Raw genomic sequence first — 24,800 nt, forward strand, 5'->3', positions numbered from 1 at the left:
TCTGCCAGGTTCCAAGTCATTAGCCAAGATAATCTTCAATTATTTATCAGTTATTATAGGTGGTCTGTAAAAGTGACAAGACATAAATACTATAAAAGCATGTTTATATGTACACATATATGTGCATGTATGAAGAGTGCATAATGAAATTCACTAGAAACTTTTAAAAAGAGAAGAAGGAAGGTAAGTTTTATCCAACCTCATTATATGAATGACAGTGAAATCCTTTCCTACAATTATTTATTTATTTATTGCCAGTCCTGGACTTGAAATCAGGGCCTGGGCACTGTTTCCAAGCTTCTTTTGCTCAAGTCCAGAACTCTACCACTTAAGCCACAGCATCACTTCTGGCTCTTTCTGTGGATGTGGTTCTGAGAAACCAGTACCCAGGGCTTCATGCATGCTAGGCAAACACTCTACCACTGAGCCACACTCGCAGACTGTACAATTAATTTTATGTGAAGAAAATATATTGTGTAAGCTCCTCAAGGGAAAACAAAAATCATTAATGTTTAAGAAAGCTTAATTCTCAACCTCAACATCAGATATTAATTAGTGTTTTTTTATAACTGAGAACTTTATTTTTAAAACAAATTTTCTATTCTCAATTTAGCTATTGTATATAATCAGCACTAAGATTTAATTTTTCCATACTAACCGAGTATGTCATAATACAAACACCAGGATTTTGCAAACTTATTTGTACATTTTTGTCAGTACAAGTCAGTTGTATAATGCCCATATGTACGTGCAGTGTTCCATGATCAGATTCAGTCCCTCCTAAGCAGCATGTCTTAGTACCTCAGCTCATCTGGCAAGTGGAATTTAACATGTTTTTTCCTCCTATTTCTTATCCCTGACTCATCTGCTCTCTTCCCTATTCCTCAATTCCTCAATGCTTTCGTGTTTCAGCTTTTTTGTTGTTGTTATTTGCCAGTCCTGGGCTTGAGCTCAGGGCCTGAGCACTGTCCTTGGACTTTTCTCAAGGCTAGAGCTCTACCATTTGAGCCTCAGCACCATTTCCGGCTTTTTTTTCTACGTATATGGTACCAAGGAATCGAACCCCGGTCTTCGTGCATGCTAGGCAAGCACTCTACCACTAGGCCAAACTCCTCGCCCTTGTGTTTCAGCTTTTTTAAAGAACCTGAAGTTAGTGCCTGAAAACAAACAGCTTTCATGGTGTTTGTGTCAATAGCTCTTTTTAAGAGTTGCAGCAATTCTCTATAGTAGGACTAGACAATGCCTGAAACTCTTGAAAATAAGGTGTGGTTTCACCATTCTCTTGCCCTCTGCTCCATCATAGGCCTCTGCTGCAGTCTCCTAATAGAACACTTTTGCCAGGAATTTCCTGAAGTGTGTGTGTTAGAGAACAAGACAGTACTTTGTGTATGCTGAACTCATACTATATCAGTAAGCTATGTACTTGGCCCTCATTTGTTCAACATTTAGATTATGTATTTTACTCTTCTATTTAAAGTCAAACAAATTTTAATACTCTAAGTGATTTCTTTTTTTAATATTTTTATTGTAATTAATAAAAGGGTTACATGATATTTGCCAGATAGAAGGTGCATTAATGCACATACATTGATACCCTTTCACATGTCTTGGTCCCCATTACTCTCCCCCCCACCCCCCATCTTGGTTTTCCCCCCTTCCCTATCCAATTTCAAATAACCAAATACATAAGTGAGTTCTTTAACAACTAAATTTCATTAAATATTTTAAATCTCCCTTACACACTTAATATGTTGGATTTTTATGTTCTTCAAATTTTTTGCTGATGGATATTAATTGCACGAAGGGGTTCCACTATGATATTTCTATACATGAATATATTTTACTTTGATCAAATTCAGTATATGGTGTGTGTGTGTGTGTGTGTGTGTGTGTGTGAGTGAATATGTGTGTGTGGTGGTACTAGGGCTTGAATTCAGGGTCTGGGCATTGTCCTTCAGCTTTTACACATAAGGCTGCTGGTACTCTACCACTTGAGCCACAGCTCTGTTTCTGTCTCTTTGATAGGTACTTGGAAATAAGAGTCTCATGGATTTTCCTGGTCTAGGTTGGCTTTTAAGTACAGGCCTCATATCTCAGCTTCTGTGTAGCTAGGATTACAGACATGAGCTACTGCATAGCTTTGTACCTTTTTAAATAATGAGCTATTACTTATTTCCAGAATTTAAATTTTTGTATTTTATAATTGAAATTCTTTATCATAACTTTTGAAACAAAAAATCATATATATATAAATGAAAATGAAAATGAAAATTTAATTTTTATTAACCACAAAGCTTAACTATTTTTAAGGTCTTCTGGTTTGTATTATAATTACAATTATTAGTTGTACCCAAATCAGAATAAATATACTACAATTTTTTTACAATTAAATTATGTAACAGAACACGTCTTCTAAGGAGATTAATGAGTCTTCTTTTTAATTTGGTGCATCTGTGTACAATTGCTGTAAGCAGCTAGAATACAGCATCAATTTTATACTGATTTTAAATTATATTTTGCAAATACTGAGAATTTATGTTTGAATAAGTGAGTAGTTGAGAATGTAATAAGTTTTGTTTGAGAAACATCATTTAGTGTTTTAATCCCTTACCACACAGATGTGAAAAATACATAAAATATTTGAAATGATCTGCAAGTTGGGTTAATTTTGTTGAAAGCAAAGATTTTATGGTCAACACTTATCAAAGATGTACTCAGAAATTGACTCAGAAATTGACTAGAACTACTCAAATATAATCCAAAAAATTTTTAAAAAAGAAAGCAAAGGCTTGGAACCTGTCTAAAATGTAAAAGGACTTGTTACATAGTGAGGAAAGATATTCGTTGTATCAATGCCTCAGCAACATTTCACATTTCTCTTTATTTGATTCATTGAGGGTTCTCATTCCAGGAATAGTGTCACAGTCATCTTAGGCAGGGAGAGAGTTGACTTTTCTTTGTCAAATGAAAGCAGGGGTGAAAAAGAGATCCTTATGACACTGAAGCCACAAGAGTGTTTTCAGATCGCATGTGAATAGTGTACACAAGAAAGTGCACACAAGGTTCTAGAAATCAGTCCATCAGACAATCAAGATACCTGTTTGTATGTCTCTTGTAAGTCAGGGAGATGCCAGAAGTCTGATTGCTCCTCTTAAAGACCAACTGCTGAGGTTTGTGGTACTACTCAGCAGGACAGCTCTCAGAAGTACAAATGATTCTTAAATGTAGAAAGATGCATCAACATACTTAGCCAAAAAGGAAAAGCAATACCTGACATAGTCATGTATTCAGCTGTCAGCAAGAAAAAAAACAACCAATGATGGGGATAAAGGATGGGAGGACAGGGCTCATGAACACAAAGGTAACAGCTATCGAAATGAGCAGATGTGGAAAACAGACTTACCTGGTGACTCAGCTCTACCAGTCTTGTGCATATATCCAAGGGAGTGTGACTCAACATACAGGAAAGAGATATGCATTTTCATGTTTATCTCAGCACTACTCACAAGAGTCAAGCACTTGAATCAGACTAGGTGTCCAACTGGTGTGTATATGGCAAAAGCATGATAGATAGATAGATAGATAGATATTGATATATATATATATATATTTGGATTATTACTTGTTTACAAAGAAGAATGAAGTTATAACCTTTGTGGAACTTAGATTTAAAATGGTAATAATAACAATAAGAATGGAAAATAAGTGTAAAAGGAGAATCTTGTTGGGGAGGGGGTAGATCAAGGTAAAGGAAAAGGGAAAGAGATGATGTTGGAGGGTGAAGAGGATCAAAGCATATTACATATAAATATCATAACAGCATAGAGAAACCCATCAAATACTGATGGGTTATAGAGGCAAAGAGTTTAGGGAATACAACATAGGGGTTGAAATTATTTATAGTACATTCTACATATCTATGCAAATTTCACAATGAATCCCCTGTACTACTGATATATGCAAGTGAAAGTAGCTTTAAGAGCAATGTAGAATTAATTGTAAATCATACCTGTAAAAATACATTATGTGCTTGGTCCCACCTCCATTCCTCCTTATAGTCATTCTAACTAATCCACGACAGCCAAAATGGTGAAGCAGATCGAGAGCAAGGATGCCTTTCAGGAAGCCCTTGACACTGCAGGAGGTAAACTCTAGTACTTGAATTCTCAGCCATGTGGTGTGGGCCTTGCAAAATGACCAAGCCTTTCTTTCACACCCTCTCTCAAAAGCATCCCAATGTGATGTTCCTCAAAGTAGATGTGGCCGCAAAGTAGATGACTGTCGGTATGTGACCGCAGACTGTGAAGTCAAATGCATGCCAACTTCCCAGATGTTTTTTAAAGGGTGAGAAAGTGGGAGAATTTCCTGGACTTAATAAGGAAAAGCTCGAAGCCACCATTAATGAATTAGTGTAATCACATTTTCTGAAAAAACATTACCAGTCAGCTGTTTGAAAACTTGTGATTTTTTTAATTTACAAAAAGTATGAAGTATGGAGACTATATATACAAATGATATCTGATTATAAATGACAATAAAGTATTAATTCTATCCTTTTAAGAATACATTATGTACAAACATGTTGTTAGAGCACAAAGCAGATTATATTTCTTAAAAAATTTCCCTGTATTGGGCCAGGAGTTTGGCCTAGTGGATGTGTTTGCCTAGCACGCACAAAGACCCAGGTTTGATTCCTTGGTACCACATACGTAGAAGAAAGAAAAAGCCTGAGGTGGTACTGAGGCTAAAGTGGTAGAGCTCTGGCCTTGAGAAAGTCCAGGACAGCGCTCAGGCCCTGAGCTCAAGCCCAATTGGCAAAACAAAACAAAATAAAACAAAAAACCTCCTGTGAAACAAAATGAAACAACAAAAGGTATATAACATAATAGAAAATTCTGACCATAGAACTAATATTTGAGATCAGCACTTGAGCCTTACCTGAATTTCATTCATATTTTTTCAGGTTTTTGAATCATGTTGTGCCTATTAGTGGTTAGTATCTTGTCCTCAGTATCAGTGTTGTCATGTTAAAACTAATGTCCTTAAAAATGCTACCATCACTCAGGAAAACTGAAGGCAATTTGAAAGCATCTCACTTATATTTTTCTTGACCTTTCTGATTATTGTTAAAACTCATGGGATAATTGAGAGGAATTTAGTCTTTTTCATTAGGCAGTATCATAAATTTAGCTCAATCCATATATGAAGTCTAATTTAACTATTATCAAAGCAATCTTCTCAACCATTAGTATTCTCCAACATACTCAGAGAATTCCATTAGATCCAGGTACTTCAGCATTCTGGTATAAAACAGCCCTTTTCAGGGTGATTCTAGGTTGATTGTATGCAAAAGAATCCTGTGCATGCAATGAGAACATGAGCTTCTTTCCTTCCAGTTTCATCCTTTCTCCAGGGATGAGATACTGAGACAGGTTTTATCTGGATCCCTGCTTTGGGATGGGCCTGGAATTCACCACTTTGGAAATTAATTTCAAAATAATACTAAATGACATTCCTTGACACCTTATTTGTTCTTTAAGTTCTTTTTCCTTTTTTTAATGAGGGAAAGTTGGCCTAGCCTATCACTACTAGAAGTGAAAGCTCCATACTTTTAACCATAAAGTCTAAACCAATTTGATATACAAAATGGTTTGGTGTATTCACCTTTTGTTCTTTTCTTGTGGGAGCAGGTGCTGGTCTTGACATTTGAACTCAGGGCCTGGACACTATCCCTGAACTCTTACTGAAAGCTAGCATACTACCTCTTGAGGCTCAGTTTCACTCATGGCTTTTTCTGGTGCTTATGGAGATAAGAATCTTATGGACTTTCTTGCCCAGGCTGGAACCTGGAACCAGGCTGAACCATGATGTTTAGAGCCACTAGCACCCACCTAGTATTTACCTTTTAGTAGTGATTAACATTTCCCTGTGCATATCCTCTTGTATAGGCGTTTTGTGCTCTGGGCATTTAGTATGTATTTTAATGCGCAAAAATAATTAGACGTAAAAAAAGAATTATAATTAATCTAGGAAACCATTTGTCCACCAGAAACAAAATCATGTTATTATTGCATTAGCCTGCTTCCCTGCTTTCTCTCTGATTTAATACTCAGCTCACTGTTAGGTCAAGCTAGAAATTTGTTTTATGGATGATGATATCTGCATTTGCAGATTATAAAATGGCTAATGTTATCAGATTAGAAGGATCAAAACCTACAGAGGATGGGAGGAATTTAATCAGGAAGTTCTAATGTAGATTAGGAAAATGACTGACTCATTGGTTGCTATGGGGAAATAATGTTTTCAATTCCTTCCATACTAAGAACATTCTTAAATGTAGAAGGATTAAGATCAGGATAGCACATCAGGAGTTCTATTGCTTTTACATATTATCTTGCAAAATAATTGATAATAAAATCTCCAAATCCATTGAATATTATTCAACATAGGAATAAACAAACAAGGAATGTCTTAGGCTAATACTATCTGTATAAATATATAAATCATTTGGGTTAGAACCTTAGAAGACTATAAGATTTCTTTAGTAATGGAAACATTAAACCAAAACTGTCACAACAATACTACAGATATTTGATTTTGGTTGTTGGTAGTTTCTTAAAGTCTAGATTATTTTTCTAATACCAAAGTTTAATACCAAAGTTTTAGGACTGTTGAAAATTTACCATATTCAAAACAAAAACATTCAGAAGAACATGCATTCATTTAGAGGAGAGTCCATATGGTGGGCCTCTAACAGGGATCACAGCGCCCACTTGTGATCCAAAGGTCTTTTCTCCGACCAGTGAGTGTGCTTCTCTATTGGGTGTATTACAAAACTGCTTAATTGATGGATCTGATCTAAAACCTTAAGTCATTTGTTAAAAGATGAGCTCCTAATATAATCATTTCTCATCATTCGTATTTCCCTCTTAATACTTCAATGAAAATAATATTCATGATTGAAAATTCACTAAGTTAAAGACTGACATCTACTAAATACCGTGTCAGTTTTGAAGTCCTTCTTTTCTATAAGAGATACATTCCAAGATTCCCATGGAAGCCTGGAAATATGACTAGTACTAAGATCTTAACATATGTATGTTTTATTTTCCCTGTACAGGTATGCCTAAGTTAAAGTTTAAACGAGGTATGCTAAGAGACTAACAACGATGAGTAACAAAATAATTATGGCAGTATGCTATAATAAAAGTTCGATGAAGTAGTAGTAGCAGTCTATGAACATATGGCTACTTTCAAAAAAAATGTAACTTTTCACACTTGAAGGAAGCATTTACTGTTTTCTTTGGCCTGTCTGGATTACCAACATCACTACTCTTAAGCATTGGAGCTATCATAAATAAAATAATCTTGAACACAGGCCCTCCAAATACTGCACCAATTGCTCTGATGCCTAGAGTGGCATGGGATGCTTAGGGCATATAGTGTGGTTATACTACAAAACCATGGGACAGGACAAGGAAGGCCAAGAAATTTTATTACACTACTCAGAATTTGAATTAAATATCTTCAGATCATGAATGAAACCATGAAAAGCAAAAAGACAATCAGGGAGGGTTATATTGTCACTACCAATAATAGGTATTTACATTGCTCATAGACAGTTTTTATTTTCTGAATATTTATATTCAGTAATTGGGTTTATCAACTTTTCAAAATGAATTGCTTTTTTGTTTTGTAGTCATAATTAAAATGTAACAACTCTCAGTTGTTACAGGCTTGCCCTTCAGTAAAAAATAAGGAAGCATTTGAAGTTTAAGACCACAAATGGCAGCAGAGATGGTGTCTGTGTATTCATTGGTTCTAGTTTTGAGCACTTATTAGAAAACTTTAGCCTTAGAGAAAGAACACCAGACTAATTTTTTTCTTTTAAATTTTACTAGTGCCATTCCTTTCTAATAGGGCTAGTTTATACAGTAGCTGAAATTGGTGAGTCTGCAAATCTGGATTAATGAATACTAATAAATTTGACTTTGAAAGTTGACCTGGTAGGAAAAACAGTGGTTAGCATTTCTGAACTCATTTATCTTCTGTTATTCACATGGGACCTTAACCAACAACATAGAGGTCTCAGTTCTTAGGATAAATATGGGAGACTTCAAAAGGATTTCTTTTCCAGGATGCAGGTTAGTAGCATGCAGCGGGAGAGAAGTCAGGGAAAAGTGTGGTAGAGTAAATGTTTTAAAGCAGCTCATTCCAGACAATACTTCTATATTTTAGTTTTTGAATACAGAGAATGTTAAAACATTTATTTAATTTTAAAAAAAATTGGCCTAGTGGTAGAGTGCTTGCCTAGCATGCACGAAGGCCTGGGTTTGATTCCTCGGTACCACATACATAGAAAAAAGCTGGAGGTGGTGCTGTGGCTCAAGTGATAGAGCTCTGGCCTTGAGAAAAGTCAAGGACAGTGCTCAGGCCCTGAGTTCAAGCCCCAGAACTGGCAAAAGAACATCTGCCTATGCCTCTGAGTTAAAGGACTTGGTAAAGCTGTTCTCAGTCATCTAACATTACTCTTGTCATCTTTGCTATATTGAAATTAAAGCAAAAACACAGGTCACAGCTGTTTAGGGCAGATTATGTTAGAGTTAGGATTAGAGAGGTTGTCTCAGATCTCAAAATGGATGCAGATTTTAAATGCTATGTTGTGGCTTAAAAAACAAAACAAAACCCAAAACATTACTACGTTACATTCCTTTCCAGTACTGCTTCAAAAATTCCATGGATTTGGACCCTGTGGGAATAAGGGCAGAGATTATATTTATAGCTATCCTCCTCACCAGTAAATATATCTACAAATATTTCTCTAACTGGTTTATTTCAACTTCAATACATTGCTTATCGCTAATATTTTTTAAAATGAGAATAAAAGAATTAAAGGGAAATGGTGCCCTAGAATTTCTCCTGGAGAAGAACAGGGGTCAGCAATCCCTGTCAAGGCTATGCAACCACAAACAGTCTTTCCAGTGTCCTCGAGGAAGAAGGAAAGGAGAAATGCAGTCATAAAATGCAATATGTAGTCTACAAAATCAAAACAAGGGCAGAGGAAGGGGGTAGGTGGGGAAGAACGATGAAAAGATTCACCATAGTCATATGCTACTTTGTAGAATGGCAACTCTTCTGTACAACTACTTAACAGTAAAGATAATTAAAAAAAAAAAAGAATGTTCAGAAAAAGGAAGCTTGCTAAGTTCACAGCCTTAGAAAGCAAACGTTCTATTGGCAGCCCAGTTTGGGAATTCAGCTTCCCGTCACTGCTGGAATTCTTAGTCAAACCAGGAACAAAATATCTCTCCTGCTGGGCCAGAATTTTTGTCTGCACATATAAATTGGGCCCTGAATTCCTGACTTAGACCTCCTAAATGGCTTTCTTTGAAAGATGTCAGTTTCTGAGGTTTATGAGGCCCAATGTCATCCTCTCATCTAGTCTAACAAGCATTTTTCTTCTTGACAGTTCATACTATCCTAATCTTCTTTCAATTCTCCAAGGATGTGAAATAGTTTTCTGCCTCATACATGCCATTTTCTTAGCCTGGAAAACTTTCCTTTCTGTAAACAATCAGCTTTTAATGTCAATGCCTTGAATTATTTAACACAGTTCTAATTATATTTTTGTTCCTTTAACTTTTATTTTATTTTATTTTTAGATTTCACTAGCCAGTCTCCTCAGATAGTTTGCAAGTACTATGACAAAATTCAGGTGTCATCAAGAATTTGGCAGGTAAGTTGAAGAACACACCACAAATCTGCTGCAGTCACAGGGCCACAAAATGACATGCTGGCAATAAGAGAATACACTAATTCATCTGTTCAACACAGCACCGTACTAGCTGCGCTGCCTAATGTCATTTACCCTGACACCTCTTAGGATCATTCTTTCAAAGAAAATGGAGAAGTCATAGGATTTATCTGACGCAAAGGCAGATGGCCTTGTAAAACACTATTTTATGAAATGAGCTCCAAGTAAAGGAAACAAGAGACATTTTTAGTTGTTAAGTGTTGCTGTTTCTGTTTTCTTCTCCTTTTGTCTTGTTTGTTTTTGGGAAGGTAAGGGGGGGATACAAATAAGGTGGAACAAGGATGAAGAAATACAACAGTGGCACTCACTAGACACTGTGGAAAATGAACTATATACCTTATGGGTGGGGATGGGAGCAAAAACTTGGGAGAGAGCAAGAGAAGGGGAGACATAGTTCAGAAATAATTGTACACATTACCTGATTCGTGTAACCCCTCTGTACATCAACTCTACAATAACAATAAAAATAATTCTTAAACTATTTCTAAGTTTCAATCTTCTTTTTGCTCTCAATAATTAGGCATTCAAAGGAGGGGAGGAAAAGTGAGAGAAAAACATGAGGAGTACCAGTATGCAAGAAGCAATATACCCACTACATGACAAATGTAACTGTAACCCCTCTTTATGTTACCCTGACAGTAAAATACAATGAAAAAAATAAAAGGACTGGGGTTGCAGCCCAGTAGTAGAAATACACTTATTAGCATGAGCAAGGCCCTTGTTTGATCCCCAATAACACAGTCACATTAACGCACACTCACACAAACACATACATCCACATCCACACACATACAGGATATTTAAAAACAGAGCTTACAGAAATGCCAGCTACTTGAGTGAATAGAGAATAGCATTTAGTAATTAATTTGAAGCTACCCAAAGTCCTCTCTGTCAAATTTCCATTTTTCTCTGGTTTGCAATTACTTTAAAATCCATCCTGGGACAGTAACAAAGAGAAATAAAATGTGATATTTCTCAATACCCGTGAGTGTCTCTTTTGAAGAAGGTAGCTTTGTCTACAACACAGAATGTATTGTAAAGAGTTAAGCACACAATGGAGGAAAATTTGAGGCTACCATTGTAAGTAAGAAGTAGTGTAAGAATGAGGAAGGAGAAAAAGAGAAAGTATGTTGCACTGTAGTGACACTCAATAGAACAGTGCTTGCCGGACATGTAGAAGGCATTAGTTTTAATTTTCATCCCTGTTAAAAAAAAAAGAAAGAAAGAAAAAAAAGAAACATTAAAAATTAGATTTTTGTCCCGTGCTGAGAACCAGTGGCTTATACCTGTAAATCTTAGCTACTCAGAAGGTTGAGATCTGAAGATCACACTTCAAAGCCATCCTCGGCAGTAAAGTCTCTTTATAGCCAGCTAAATAAAAATAAAAGCTGGAACAGTGTTATGCCCTTGAGTGGAAGAGTTTGCCTGACTTAAATGCATTTCTCAAAAGGAGGCAGGAGACGGAAATAGAATGTAGAGAAACACCTTTAAAGTGAGTTGAAGCCCTAAGTTCTCAAAGGGGCAAGGGGCTCAAAGGAGGTGGGAGACAAAAGCCTGCAGTCTGAAGAGGTGCCCACCCCCAGGGGCACCAGCACCACCTGGTAGACTTCGGTTTGCTCGCATGGTTTTGCTTTCTTGGCTCTTTCCTTCCTTTACCCTCTATTGTTTCTATGAAGGTGAACTTCTTGGGGGCATTTCCCAGTGTCTTGGCGTTCTCAAGGGACTGAAAAAATTGCTATGTGTCTTAAAAATAAAAAAAAGAAGAAGAAGAACAATATTAAGGGGCTGGGAGTTTGGCCTAGCATGCACCAAGTACCACCTACATAAGGGGGAAAAAAAAGCCAGAAGTGGTGCTGAGCTCAAGTGGTAGAGCTCTAGCCTTAAGAAAACCCAAGAACAGAGCTCAGGCCCTTAGCCCAAGCCCAGGACTGGCAGAAAAAGGGAAGGGGAGGGGGGGAAGGGGAGGGGGGAAGGAGGAAGGGGGTTGGGGGAAGGGCTCGGAGCTTCCCAACCACCAATAACCTCTCCGGGTTTTTGTTCCTTTGGGGGGGGAGGCGGGCCGAGCGCTCTCAGCCCATTTGCGGAGGCGACGTGATGGACACTCGCGGCCTCGAATGGGCGTCAGGCCCCGCTGGTGGACGCGCGAGCCGTAATGGAACCCTCCTGGTTGGAAATTAGGGTCTTTGGCATGGCCTAGGCGCCACCTGGGTGGCCACCAGTGATGGCCACCTCCGCAGACACCCGCCCCGAGGAGAGAGCCCGACCTCAGAAAGCATCTTCCAACCCGCTCCACGCCTCGCAGCGTGGAGTCACGAATTCTCGGAGCGTGTGGCTCCCATTCACAATTCCGCCCCGGGGACGCTGCCTTCTTGCCCCAGACACCCATCCACTGCCCGGGTCCCTCTCCCGCCGCTCGCGCCTCCGCCCCGGGCTTCCAGCGCCCGCAGCCGGGCTCGGGCCCGGGCCCGCGCGCGCCCCACGTCCGCCCGCCCGCCGCTCCTCGGCTCCGCTTTCACTTTCGGTCCCCAGGCGCGGTGGCGGCGGAGCGCAGGTGACAGGCCGGCGGGTAGGCCTCAGGCCCTCAGGTACGGCTCGGGGCTCGGACCCCCAGGTACGCTCCGCGCGCCGATCCCTGGTCAGCGCGCGGGGACCGGGCCTCGGGGCCAGCGGAAGGCGCCCCACCCCCTGCCCCCCGGGGTCTCCGTCAGCACCGACACCCGGACTGGAGGCCTGCGGTGCGGGGGGTGAAGGCGAGGCGGTGCGAGACAGGGCCGGGGGTGGGGCAAGGGGCCGGCTGTGCTGGGCCGGGGTCTGCGGGGGTCGCGGCGGGTCCGGCCTGCGCCCCGCAGATTTAGCCAACCAGAGCCGCCCGGGGAAGGACGCACGGTGGGGGGCTCCGCGCGCTTCCCCGCCTGCGGCACTGCGGGCCAGGCCGACGCCCGCGTCGGTGCTCCGCCTCCACGGAGAGCCATCCACCGGTCACCCACCGGGCCAGCCACCCGGCTACCCCACAGGGTCAAGGGACGCCCCAGGGGGCCCCCCAGGGTGAGGACCTCCTTGGGAGAGCATTTGAGAGTTGCCAGAGGCATTACGAGATCTGGGGGCCAGTGTGTACCAGCCGTCTTCCGCCCTGCTCCTCTCTACATTTTGATACCAGTTCGTGCTCTCTGCCTTGCTTTGACTCTTAGCCCGGTGTTTTGTTTTGTTATTCTCCTGTTTGAACAAATTAAATTTCTGGTCTGGTAAATTTCAAAGTCCTTCCTCTTAAATTCATAAGAGGAAGAGAAAGCTCGCACGCTTCTTTAAACTTTGGAAGGGAGGCTCTTTGCCCAGACCAAGTTCAGAATGAAATGCAGTGTATCTATTATAGACCCGACTATTACTCTACACTGAGAATGTGACCAGCTTAAAACTTAAAAGAGTTGTCATCACGCCCTTACCCCCACCCTCACCACTCCTAGGATATGGAATTGTATTGAAAAACATGTAACTGGAAGATGTTATTTTCCAGGTGGATCTAATTAGAAAAGTTCAAGTGTGCTTAAAATCGAAACAAAACAGAAGTCAAGTTAATTCAGTATTTAAGTAATGACCAGTAGTGACAAACTATTTTAAGGGCTTAAGTTCATTACTAGGACAGATTTGGAAGAAAGTACATTGGGGCCTGGTTGATCTAGCTTGCAATGGCAGCGTCCCAGTGAAAGGAAGCTGGAAACCCCCCTACCACACCCAGTAGTCCCTAGATCCTTGGTGAAGAGAAGTCAAAATTACCAGAAACAACCCAAACAAGATTTCAAAAACACTAGGCCTCTCTGGCTGAGATAAAGTTAGGTGAGAGAGTCTGCTGCATTCTCATCTGTGACAGTAACTGTAAAGGTTGCTTTAGTTCCATCAGATGCCAAAGGAAAATACCTTCTATAACTTTAAAGGAGAACAATGAAGTGCAAGAGAACCCTTTTAAAACCCTTATCTCCACGTTCAACTGTCTGACATTTCCTCTAGGATATTGCAGGCCTCCATTAAATAATGAATTTTTAAAACCAACCTCAAGATCACTTTTTTTTTTTTTTTTTTTTGCCAGTCCTGGGCTTGAGCTCAGGGCCTGACCACTATCCTTAGACTTTCTCAAGGCTAGAGCTCTATCACTTGAGCTTCAGCACCATTTTCGGCTTTTTTCTATGTATGTGGTACCGAGGAATTGAACCCTGGTCTTTGTGCATGCTAGGCAAGCACTCTACCACTAGGCCAAACTCCCAGCCCAAGATCACTTCTTTTTAAATCTATCTCCTTCTAATGTCCATTTCAGTAAAATTTGCTTATCACACCAAATGTTCCTGCATCTCTGATAACTGTCCCAACCCTCCATCCCCAAGGATGATGACTCTTTTCCTGGGACTCTTGCTGTTTTCTACTATCTATATAGCAAGCCAGGGTGGTTTTATTAACTTGTGCAGGGGATTGCTAAACCTCCTATCTCAAAACTCTTCTTCCAGTGGCTTCCCACCGCACTCTGAAACCCTCAACTTGCCCGCTTCCAGGGACATTTGCCCCACAAGGTCTCATATTACAAGTTTGCTAGTCTTCATTAACCCTTGCTTTCTACTGCCTCCACCTATAAATAAACTTGTTTCCTCCCTCCCTTCCTCTCTACCTCTCTGCCTCCCTCCCTCACTCCCTCTATCACTTTCTCTTTCTCGTCTTACCTCTCTCATTCTTTGCTTTTCCTCTTTCTTTCTTCCTTTTTTAATTTTTGTGTTTTTTTGGTGGTAGTGGGGTTTGAACTCAGGACTTTCTGCTTGTGAAACAGGTGTTCTCACCACTTGAGCAATAATAGCCCCCCGTTTTTGTTTTTGTTTTTTTTTGCTTTAGTTATTTCCATATAGTTTAACCGTTTCGTCCTGAGCAGTCTTGGGCCATAATCCTTTTAGCTATGGCCTCCCACACAATTAGGATTACAGTTTGTAAACCTCTACATCCAGCCCCTCTACCTTTTCCCTTGGTTTGTATTTGTCCTCTGTCTCAACTAAAATATCCACAGAGGGCCCCCTCCACGACGTAGGTCATCTTGCTTCTTTTCTGTGTGTGTGTGTGTGTGTGTGTGTGTGTGTGTGTGTGTGTGTAAATTTATTCCTTTTTAAGTCAGGGACTATTTTGACTAGTATCACTAGTTCTCAGCAAAAGGCACAAAATAAGCTGTCAACATCCTGAGAATGAAGAAAGAAGTTGACTTATTTAAGCTTTACAGCAATCCTGGAAATCAAGGGACTGTGTAGTTCAATCAGTTACTATTTTTCCTCATCTTTTTATCCTTCATCTCTGTTAGTAAAATCTGACTGTAGGTCAACTACCATTATGCAATGTTATGTTTCAAACTAAAACACTGTCAGAAGTAAAGCCAGGCAAGGAGAGCTAGTGTTTCAATGGAAGGAGCTGGTGTTTCATTGGAGCCTGAGCATCGATCCTTAGGGATTAGCAAGAGAATGTGACCTGTGAAATACCTTATTCACTGTATCATATCTTTTATCAAGCTCTTCTTGTGTGAGGGAAGTAGTTCTAGGTGCTTTGGGAAATCAAGGCATAAATACCGGGCTGTTCTCAATGAGTTGTATAGGAGGGGTGCATTACAGGTGCATCAGTAATGATAAAGATGGGAGGAGAGAAATAGGAAGTTAGGAGCGTCTCTGTCTCTGTAAATCACTTGCCTGAAATATTCAAGGAAGGACCAACTCCCAGGGATGCCCCATTTGAATTGGACTGTGAAAGTTGTTGGGGTAGAGGGAAAGCTTGAGGAGGAATGATGATAAAAGAAAAGTCCTGTGTACATTTGGGACCAACAAGAGCCTAGAGTGGGCACAATGATTCATCTGAGGTGGGAAGTAAGATAAAGATAGAGACTTGGTTCCCAGGCTGTGAGATATGGCAAGTCTGGTTGGCTTTCTGAAACAATGGGGAGAGATGTCTTTGAAGAAGAATCACATGTTGGAGAATTACTCAGTATGATGATTTAGAAGAGACTTCATCTTAATGATTCCCTTAATGAATCCTTGTGTTGTACCAGGTCAACAAGTCAAGATGTTTGCCTTTGGAGCTTATACTTTAGTAAAGAGAAACAGACATATGAATAATTCAGTCCACTAAAGGAGAGTTCTAAGATAGAACTAGCTCAATACAACACTTCTTCCTTGTAGTTGAAACAACAATGCAAGATAGATAACTTCCATCCTAAGAAAGACTTAGTACTTACAAAAATTCACATCCTTTATCCATGGATTCTGGATGAACAAATGCTGATATTTACGCTGTTTGTATCCCACTTTGGTTTTCTGGCACCAAATCCCATTCTCTTTGGTCCTATCTTTTGCAAAAAGATAAAAAAGAAAAAAAAAAAAGCTTCTGACAGTAGGCCCTGCCCACCTTCCCGATCAACAGTCTATACCGCTTCCTTCTATGAATTCAGAGCCACCTGGAGTTTTTAGATGAATACCTGGAGACTTGTAGCATGGTGGCCTGCTTCAGCTTGCTGTGTCTACACCTTGGGGCAGGGCCATCACCAGAAAATCCAGGTAGAAATGGTATACAAGTTTCCTTTACTCTCTGGAGCTCCAGGTTCAAGGGAAATTTTTCATTGTGCTGAGCTATGGGGTTCTGCTGGAGAAGGTGGGAGCAAGAGCTCTTTTCCATATTAGTATATAAAGATTTATTCTTCTCTAAATTGCCTTGCTCCTACTTAGCTGAAGCATTCTTTTCTTTTCCTTCCCCCACCCCATCCCAGTACTGGGACTTGAACTCAGACTCTTACAGCGGATACTGTACCATTTGAGCCACACCTTTATTTATAGGAGCCTCCTTTAAATGGTTTCTAGATTTAAAAACAATTTAAAAAGGAGGGGGAATGCAAAAGTCCTGTGTTTTTCCTGTTTATACTTCCTATTAATTCTGTGTGGGTGGAACCTTTTGAACTGGGACTGGGAAGTTTCCATGTTAACTGAGTTTGCTCAAGTGAAGTCCTTTATTTTTAGCTTGCAGATCTATTCCATAGAGCCTGGGAGGGGAGTTTGTACTGAGTGCAGTTTGTACTGAGGGGAAGAACAAGACCGAAATAACAGGGTAAAGAGTTAAGTGTTATTGTCTTGAAGTTGTGCCTTATATGGGGCTCAATGGCTACTGCTCATAGGTAGTGAGGGTTATGGTGGTAAACGATCCTGGATTCTCAGTAGAACCCTGAAAAAAGAATTTTCAGATGTCTTGACCTCATCATTATAGATTTCATTTTAACTGTTACTGTCATTAGAAATATTTTAAACTCTAGATAATTTAACTATGTAGATATAATTGAAAACTTTGGCATTAGAGAAAGATAATTCCATATGGCAGGCTTATTTTGAGGGATCTACAGTGTATGCTTACTGTATTTCTCATCTGGTTGGAATAACCAGAGCTACTGGAATTGGAGCCAACTACCTGACCTCTTAGGGCAAACAGAGATTAGAGAAGCCTGTTTCTGTAAGGGAAAAAAAACTGCTTGATTTTTGAAGCATAGATCTAAACTTCACATTGCTTTATACCTTATGGTCTTTGAAGTAACAGAAAATATGGTCTACAACTTAACTTCCAGCAAGCTCTGCACAAAACCTTTGTGTTATCTACAGTTTGCCTTGAGAGTAACCATTATTCTTCAAATCCTCCAGGGGTATCGTTTGGTCCCTTGGAATTACCCCAAATAGCCCTATGCTTTTTCTTTTTATGAGTTAGTTTCTGCCTTGGTTGATCTAATTTTAATGCCCTCTTTTATTTCCAAACCTGATCTTTCCTTCTATGCTACAGTCAAATATTGGTCTTGTATGGGGGTATTCTGCAGACTCATAGAAGTCAGACTTGTTGGAAATAGTCTATTCTTACCAATATTATCTTTATTATTAGTCCCCAAACACTCTAACTTTCTACATAAGCATTCCATCTTTCTGGAGGGATATTTTCTGTCCTTTCAGACTTTTAAGTCCTTGAGGGTAAGGATGATATCATGTACATTCTTATTTTCTACTTGCTGCTCGGCACACAGACTTGTATGTAGCAAATATGGAATACATGTTTGGTTGATGACTTCATGCATATTTGTATGAGAGAATCCTGGGTTTATTTCTCACAAATGCTTGTGAAAATCACCATGAATACTTTTAGGCGGTTCACAGGTATTAAATTGACTTTTGGCATAACAGTTTGAAAAAGGTATTGATGTGATTAATCTGTGTTATGGTTACAGATACTCACTTCCCTTCCCTCCTCTCTAAGAAGCATTGAAGTTGTCCCATGGTCTAGTAGTCCTTGCCCGTTTGAGGCTTGCCAGGTGGTAGTGCCAGCTCCTACTTCAGAAGTCCAGACTCTGCAGTGTAGACACCTGCACTTTGCCCAGAGAGTGACCTCAAAGCTGGCACTTTGAAATTGAAACCAGTAATGCAAAGTTGCAGGGCCGCAGGGCCCTCATTCTGGGTATGGCTCCAGTATTGTCGGCCTCTGACTTCCAGGGAAGTCAGAACCACTTCCTCTGAGAGGCCTTATTGGCCAGGAGTGGTATCTTAATCAGATGCTTCTCTGTTATGGTTTTGACCATCCATCTTTACCTATTTTAGCAACCTAGTTTCTATTCAAATATTCTGCAACCCAGGGACTCATTTAAGAAGCTATTTCAGAACATCTAATAATGCCTTGTCCGTCAACATCTACTAAAGTTTGTTCTATTGCTTTGTATAAAGAACGATGCCTGATAGATTTAAACGTTGAAAGCCAAACAGTGCTTTATAAGAAGGTACTAGGATTGCTATGAATTGTGATTTGTTTGTTCCTCTGTGAATAAATAGAATAGGGAAACTAACTTTGCTTTCAGGATCATACTTAGTACATTTAGAAGTTTGTATTTATGCTTATTAGAGCTGGATAGATAAATTCTGTTTACTATGCCCTTTTTAATGATGTTTTATTTTTCTTTTCTACGTGTGTGCCTTAGGTAGCTTGAGCAAAATGATGGTGTCTCTATCCTTCAAATGGCCACTCACAAGTGTGTCACTGTCATTTCTACTTTCCTTGCTGTTGACTCTCTTAGCAGTGTCAACTCTTGCTCAGTGTCAGCACAATGAGCCCACATCTCCAAGAACGAGTGATGGGACACCATTTCCTTGGAACAAAATACGCCTTCCTGAGCATGTCCTCCCAGTTCACTACAATCTCACCATCCATGCAAACCTCAGCACACTGACTTTTTGGGGCACTACGGAAATAGAAATCACTGTCAGGCAGCCCACCAGCACCATCATCCTGCATAGTCACCTCCTGCAGATAGCCAGGGCTACCCTCAGGAAACAGACGGGAGCACCTACAGAACCACTGCGAGTCCTGCAGTACCCACCGCATGAGCAAATCGCCCTTCTGGCTCCTGAGCCCCTTCTCATTGGGCACAGGTATACAGTCCTCATCAGCTATGCTGGCAATCTCTCTGAACACTTCCACGGATTTTATAAAAGCACCTACAGAACCAAGGAGGGAGAAGTGAGGTAAGTCAAAATGTCTTAAACTTCCAGTGTTATTATTTCAGGTGGATCATTTTTAACAATGCTCTTTAGCTCTCTTGTTTGGTTTTGTTTATCCATCTTCTTTATACTGCTAAAAATGCCCTTTTCCCCTTTGCCTTTTTGAAAAATCTCATTTTTCTCAATTTTAACTAATTTTCTTTCCCCCAAGCTCTAGCAGAATTTCTATTTATTTAATTAGATTTCTGAGACATAATATAAATTTTTTATTCTTTTATTATACACTAGTTTCCTAGTGCTGTCAAAACAAACAAGTGCCTTAAAGAAAACTCCATATTTGTTTTCTGACCGTGTGGGAGTGAGGAAATCAAGAAAGGTGTCAGCAGACAAATGGTCTGTCTCTGGGTATGGTCTCCGTGCCTCATCCTAGCAGCTGGTACTGATGGTGATGGTTGTGGCAGCCATTACTTCTTCCCACTCCATGCCTTACAGCTGCATTACTGTTCTGTGGCTAAATGGCCGCTCCCCATTGTGTTCTGGGTCCAAATTCCCCTCTAATCACAATACCCAGCACTTTGGATTACAACCTAGCCTTGTGGCCTCCTCTTAATTTTACTACATGTGCAAACATCCTATTTCAAAATAAGGTTAATACTTGGATTAGGATACCAAGAGAGAGGATAAGAACTTAACATATGTTTTGGGGGCAGTACAATTCAATCAATAGCAATACATTATGGAAAATATGAAATCTCCACTGCCTTGCTTTGATTCTGTGTTTAAGGAAAGGAATCGAATTGTATGCTAAATTTTTTGTTGTTAATTAAAAAAAATTTATTGTAATGTATAGGGGTTACAGTTATATTTGCCAGATAGTAGGTGCATTATTTCTCACACATTGATACCCCTTCTCATGTTTTTTTCCCATTTCCCTCCCCCCACCACCTCCCTCGTGTGCTAAATTTGAAAATCAAATTGTCTTTGCTAGCATATTATACTGATTTCAGACCACCTACTCAGGAGGCTGAGATCTGAGAATTGTGGATTGAAGCAAGTAGGGCAGAGCTAACTAACCACTCAAAAGCTGGAAGTAAGGTTGTGGCTCAAAGTGGCGGAGCAATAGCCTTGAGCAAAAGAGCTCAGGGACAGTGCCTGGGCCCTGAGTTCAAGCCTCACAACTGACAAAAGAAATAAAAAGGCATGCTACTAGGGTAAGGGTTGTGAACTCAAGGCCTGCTCTTGGCTAGTCAGGAACTCTACCACTTGTGTCACACCCTCTGCATACCCTCTTTCTATTCTGCTCTCCCTCCTTCCTTCCTCCAGCTTCTGCCTGCCTACTTTCCCTTTCGTTCTTCTTTTCACTTTCATTTGTTTGCTAGTACTAGGGATGGAACTCAGAGAATCTTTCTGTTTTTCACTCACAGCCAATATTGTACTACTTTAGCCATATTTCCAGTTCAAAATTTTGCTTGTTAGTTGGATGCAGAGTCACAAAATCTCTCCTGAGTTACTTTTGTTATTTTTTTGAAACAGGATTTCACATTTATGCTCTGTGCTGGCTTATACCACTATCCTCCTATTTTACTATTCCTATGTAGCTGGGGTAACTGACACTATTGTGCCCTCAAAAAAATTATTTTAAATAAAATATATCCTAAACATAGTTTCTGGAAATACGTTATTACTTGTATTTCAGAGAAAAATTCTTCCTGCCTACTTTTATATAAAATAATATGTGTACATATATAATTAGTATGTCCACATATTGCTTATATAAAAGGAATTTTATTTCCTGTTTGACAAGGTTTTGATATTTTAATGTGTTGGGAAAATGTTTTAATATTAATGATTATCATTGTTGATCATTTAAATGACCATTAAAATGTGTACTATTTATTAAGCTACTTTCATATATGAAAACTAAATTATTTCCAACTTTTCAGTATCTAAAAAATTTTGATGAAAATCATTGTAAGTAATTTCTTTAAAATTACTAGAAGGAAACTTGCTTAGTCACCCAATCCGCATACTATGATATATCTTGCTATCTTTCCTCACCCATCATTTTGTACAGTGTTGTGCAAATATTTTAGAATAAGAGGCAAAAAATTGTGCTATAATGGAGTTGAGAAGCTTTTGACAGATTTATTAATAATTTATAAGTTCTCTCTGAATTGCTATTTATGATTTGTACCTGAGATTCAGCTTAGTTACTAGGTTATTTCTTACCAGCTTCTTAGAGCTTAACTATTGTTTAAGACTATTAACATTTATTCTGATACCTTTTGATTCTTTTTCTCAGTTTGTCTTTTACTGCATAGCAGTATTAGATACATAAAATATTTTTTCCACATTTTCTTTAAGTTCACTTAGTGATAAATTCAAAACCAAATAGCACCTGTTTTGCAGTTCCTGTTTATGATATTTTCTATTACTTCATTTGCTATGACTTTAGGGTACTTGCGTCTACACACTTTGAACCAACTGCAGCTAGAATGGCCTTTCCCTGCTTTGATGAGCCTGCTCTAAAAGCAAGTTTCTCAATCAAAATCAGAAGGGAGCCAAGTCATTTGGCCATCTCCAATATGCCACTGGTGAGTCTGAACAGCCATTGAAGTATTTAGGCAGTAGTTAGGAGTTAATGGCATTTGATATGAATTAGTTTTATCAGCTTACTTTTTTTTTTTGCCAGTCCTGGGACTTGAACTCAGGGCCTGCGTGCTGTCCCTGAGCTTCTTTTGCTCAAGGCTAGAGCTTTGCCACTTGAGCCACAGCACCACTTCCAGCTTTTTCTCTGTATGTGGTATGGTGGAATGGAAACTAGGGCTTCATGTGTGCTAGGCAAGCACTCTACCATTAGCTACATTCCCAGCCCCACTTTCTTAATACTGTAACACAATAAAAATCAAATTTTGAGACAGGGGCTGATAGAGCATGCCTCTCATCCTAGCTCTTCAGGAGAGTGAGATATGAAGGACTATAATTTGAGGCCAGCACAGGCAGAAAAGCCCAAGAGATTCCATTTCCAAAATAACCAGCAGAAAGCAAGACTGGAGTCATGGAGCAAGTGATAGAGTGCAATCTCAAGCAAAAAAAAAGAAAAAAAAAAAGCCAAGTGATCACAAGATCCTGGGTTTAAACCCCAAATCTGTGACAAAAAAAATAAAAACTGACATTTTGGTGGGGAATATATGGAAAGTCTTTAAACAGAAAGATAAGTTTGTGATCTTTAAAGGGTAATATAGCCAAGTGCTAATGGCTTATGCCTGAGGAAGCCTGTTGAACAGATGAGTACTTCAGACCCATTTCCAAGTAAGCAGAAAAAGTTCAGAAGTGGAGCTATGTCTTAAGTGGTACATTGCTAGGTTTGAGCGAAAACACTAAGGGCCAGTATCCAGGCCCTGAGTTCAAGACCCAGACTGACACATCCATGTGTACACACACATCAACAAGGTGATCAGCAGACACCATAGATAATTGCTGGTGGACATTAAAAAGTATGAAGGCACAGAAAATAGCTATTGAATTATATAAAGATATCTATTTATAAGATTCCCCAGTTACTGCTTGTTTCTTCAAGATCTCTGTTCAGTGCTTTCCTTAACTGAGGTATTAGATTTTTCCCTTGGGGGAAAAGACCACTTAAACTAAATCCTTACCAACTCCACCCCATTTGAAAGATCATTTCCTGACTGCACTTGAAAGCTGATTCTAGAGAAGTCTTAGTTTGGAAGATGATTTGCATATGAAGCAGAGGCCTAGAGCACTTTCAACTAAGTAGCAAATAGCTTTTAGATAGCACATACTGATGTATTTTCCCAGGTAAAATAGTCTAGACAGTATGTTTCTGGATAACTCTCAAGCAATCTGTTTCATCCTCATTATCGATTTGCATATATCAAATATGTATCAGTTTGCAACTATCTGGATTAGTCAAAATTAAGTAAAAATTGATAAGGTTACAACATTATAAATACACCAGATACACTAAAAAAAACACTGGATTGTATACTTCATCTAGGCAAGTTTTGTGGCATGCAAATTGTGTCTGTTTAAAAAAAGCTGAGTTGAATGGTCTGATCTTGACAGCCTAATTATAAACAGATATGAGATAGAGAACTTTTGAGATGATTATGACAGTGCCAAATGATAGCCTTTTCAATATTATGTCTCATCATTAGGCATGTTTTTCTTTGTAATGTGCATTGGTTGTATTGCATTTCTAGCTTTTTTTGGGTAATTTGAATTACTCTGGTTTTAGGTGAAATCTGTAACTATTGCAGAAGGATTAATAGAAGACCATTTTGACGTTACCGTGAAGATGAGCACCTACCTTGTAGCCTTCATTATTTCAGACTTCAAGTCTGTCAGCAAGATGACCAAGAGTGGAATCAAGGTGAACTTGTGATTGACTCATGGACTGACCAATTTGTTGTCCTAATCATTCTGGTTTTAAAGCTCAAGTCCTGCACCCTGAGGCCCCTCAATCTTGGGCAAAGCAAGATTGGCAGTGGCCCTAGGGTCTCAGCACTCATTATGACAGTGAGATTCTAATAACACAAATGCGAAGAGGGCTTAGCCTTGGCCATAATCCATTCTGCTCTTCACTCACTATCTCTCTGATCTTAGTCCCATTTCTCTGGAACTTAAGGTCAGACTTTTTTTTTTTAAAAAAAATGTTGGACAATACCTTTAAGTGGTCTTTATGCTTGCAACTGGTTATAACTTTCTGCAGTTTAAAAGGAAAAGTTACTGGCTATGGAAAGGAAGAAGCAGTCACTGGGTTGGAGAAAGAGGATTTGGGAAGATCATTTAGACCAGAGAATTCTGAAGTGCTAATGAAGCAGGGCTTGCTTCTGACCTTTTCTGGTTCCCGGAACCATTTGCACAGTAAAAACCTGTACTATAATATGTCATGTGATAGAATGCAAAGCAGCATTTATGAGTGGAGAGAGATGCCTCTATGAAGATACTTTATATATTCATGCTAGATTTTCTGGCAGCCAAACAACAGAAGCATCTCTGCTGGACTGCACTTTATTTTTCCTCTTCTATGGCTTCTTGTCCTATAAAGTTATGCTGACTTATTTTGAGATTTGGAAGTGGGTTCGGAAGTTTCAGAGAAGGGGAAATACTACTTTCAACAGTGAAATGATAAGCAGAAGTCACTTACTCATTACTTTACCTACTTTTCTTTTTTTCATATATTTTTATTGTAATTAATAGAAGGGTTACATTATATTCATCAGATAGAAGATGCATTACTTCACAAATATTGATACCCTTTCTCATGTCCTGTTTCCCATTTCCCTCCCCCCAACCCCCTCACAACTTGATTTCCCCCCTTCCCTCTCCTATTTCAAACAACCAATTAAGCATATATCAAATATATCAGATAACAAGGTGAAATATTGTAGCAATATGAGATAACCAAGGGACAGTAAAAGAGATTAGAGATAACATAG

At 39.4% G+C, this 24,800-nt stretch overlaps 1 protein-coding gene and 1 pseudogene across 1 annotated transcript in view; both read left to right on the forward strand.

The window, feature by feature from the left end:
• Positions 1-4,086: 4,086 nt before the first annotated feature.
• On the forward strand, positions 4,087-4,415 carry LOC150064183 (thioredoxin pseudogene; annotated as a pseudogene).
• Positions 4,416-12,343: 7,928 nt separating this feature from the next.
• Erap1 (endoplasmic reticulum aminopeptidase 1) overlaps positions 12,344-24,800 on the forward strand; it is a 30,934-nt gene continuing 18,477 nt past the window's right edge. Inside the window, exons 1-4 of the mRNA XM_090331595.1 lie at positions 12,344-12,399; positions 18,816-19,359; positions 21,791-21,929; positions 23,597-23,731. Of these exons, the coding sequence (XP_090187721.1) occupies positions 18,830-19,359; positions 21,791-21,929; positions 23,597-23,731 (804 nt within the window). The 5' untranslated portion in view covers positions 12,344-12,399; positions 18,816-18,829. The remainder of the gene's footprint in view (positions 12,400-18,815; positions 19,360-21,790; positions 21,930-23,596; positions 23,732-24,800) is intronic.

The sequence above is a fragment of the Megascapheus bottae genome, chromosome 4, assembly GCF_031878675.1.
Source record: "Megascapheus bottae isolate mThoBot1 chromosome 4, mThoBot2.hap1, whole genome shotgun sequence".
NCBI classification, from domain to species: Eukaryota; Metazoa; Chordata; class Mammalia; order Rodentia; family Geomyidae; genus Megascapheus; species Megascapheus bottae.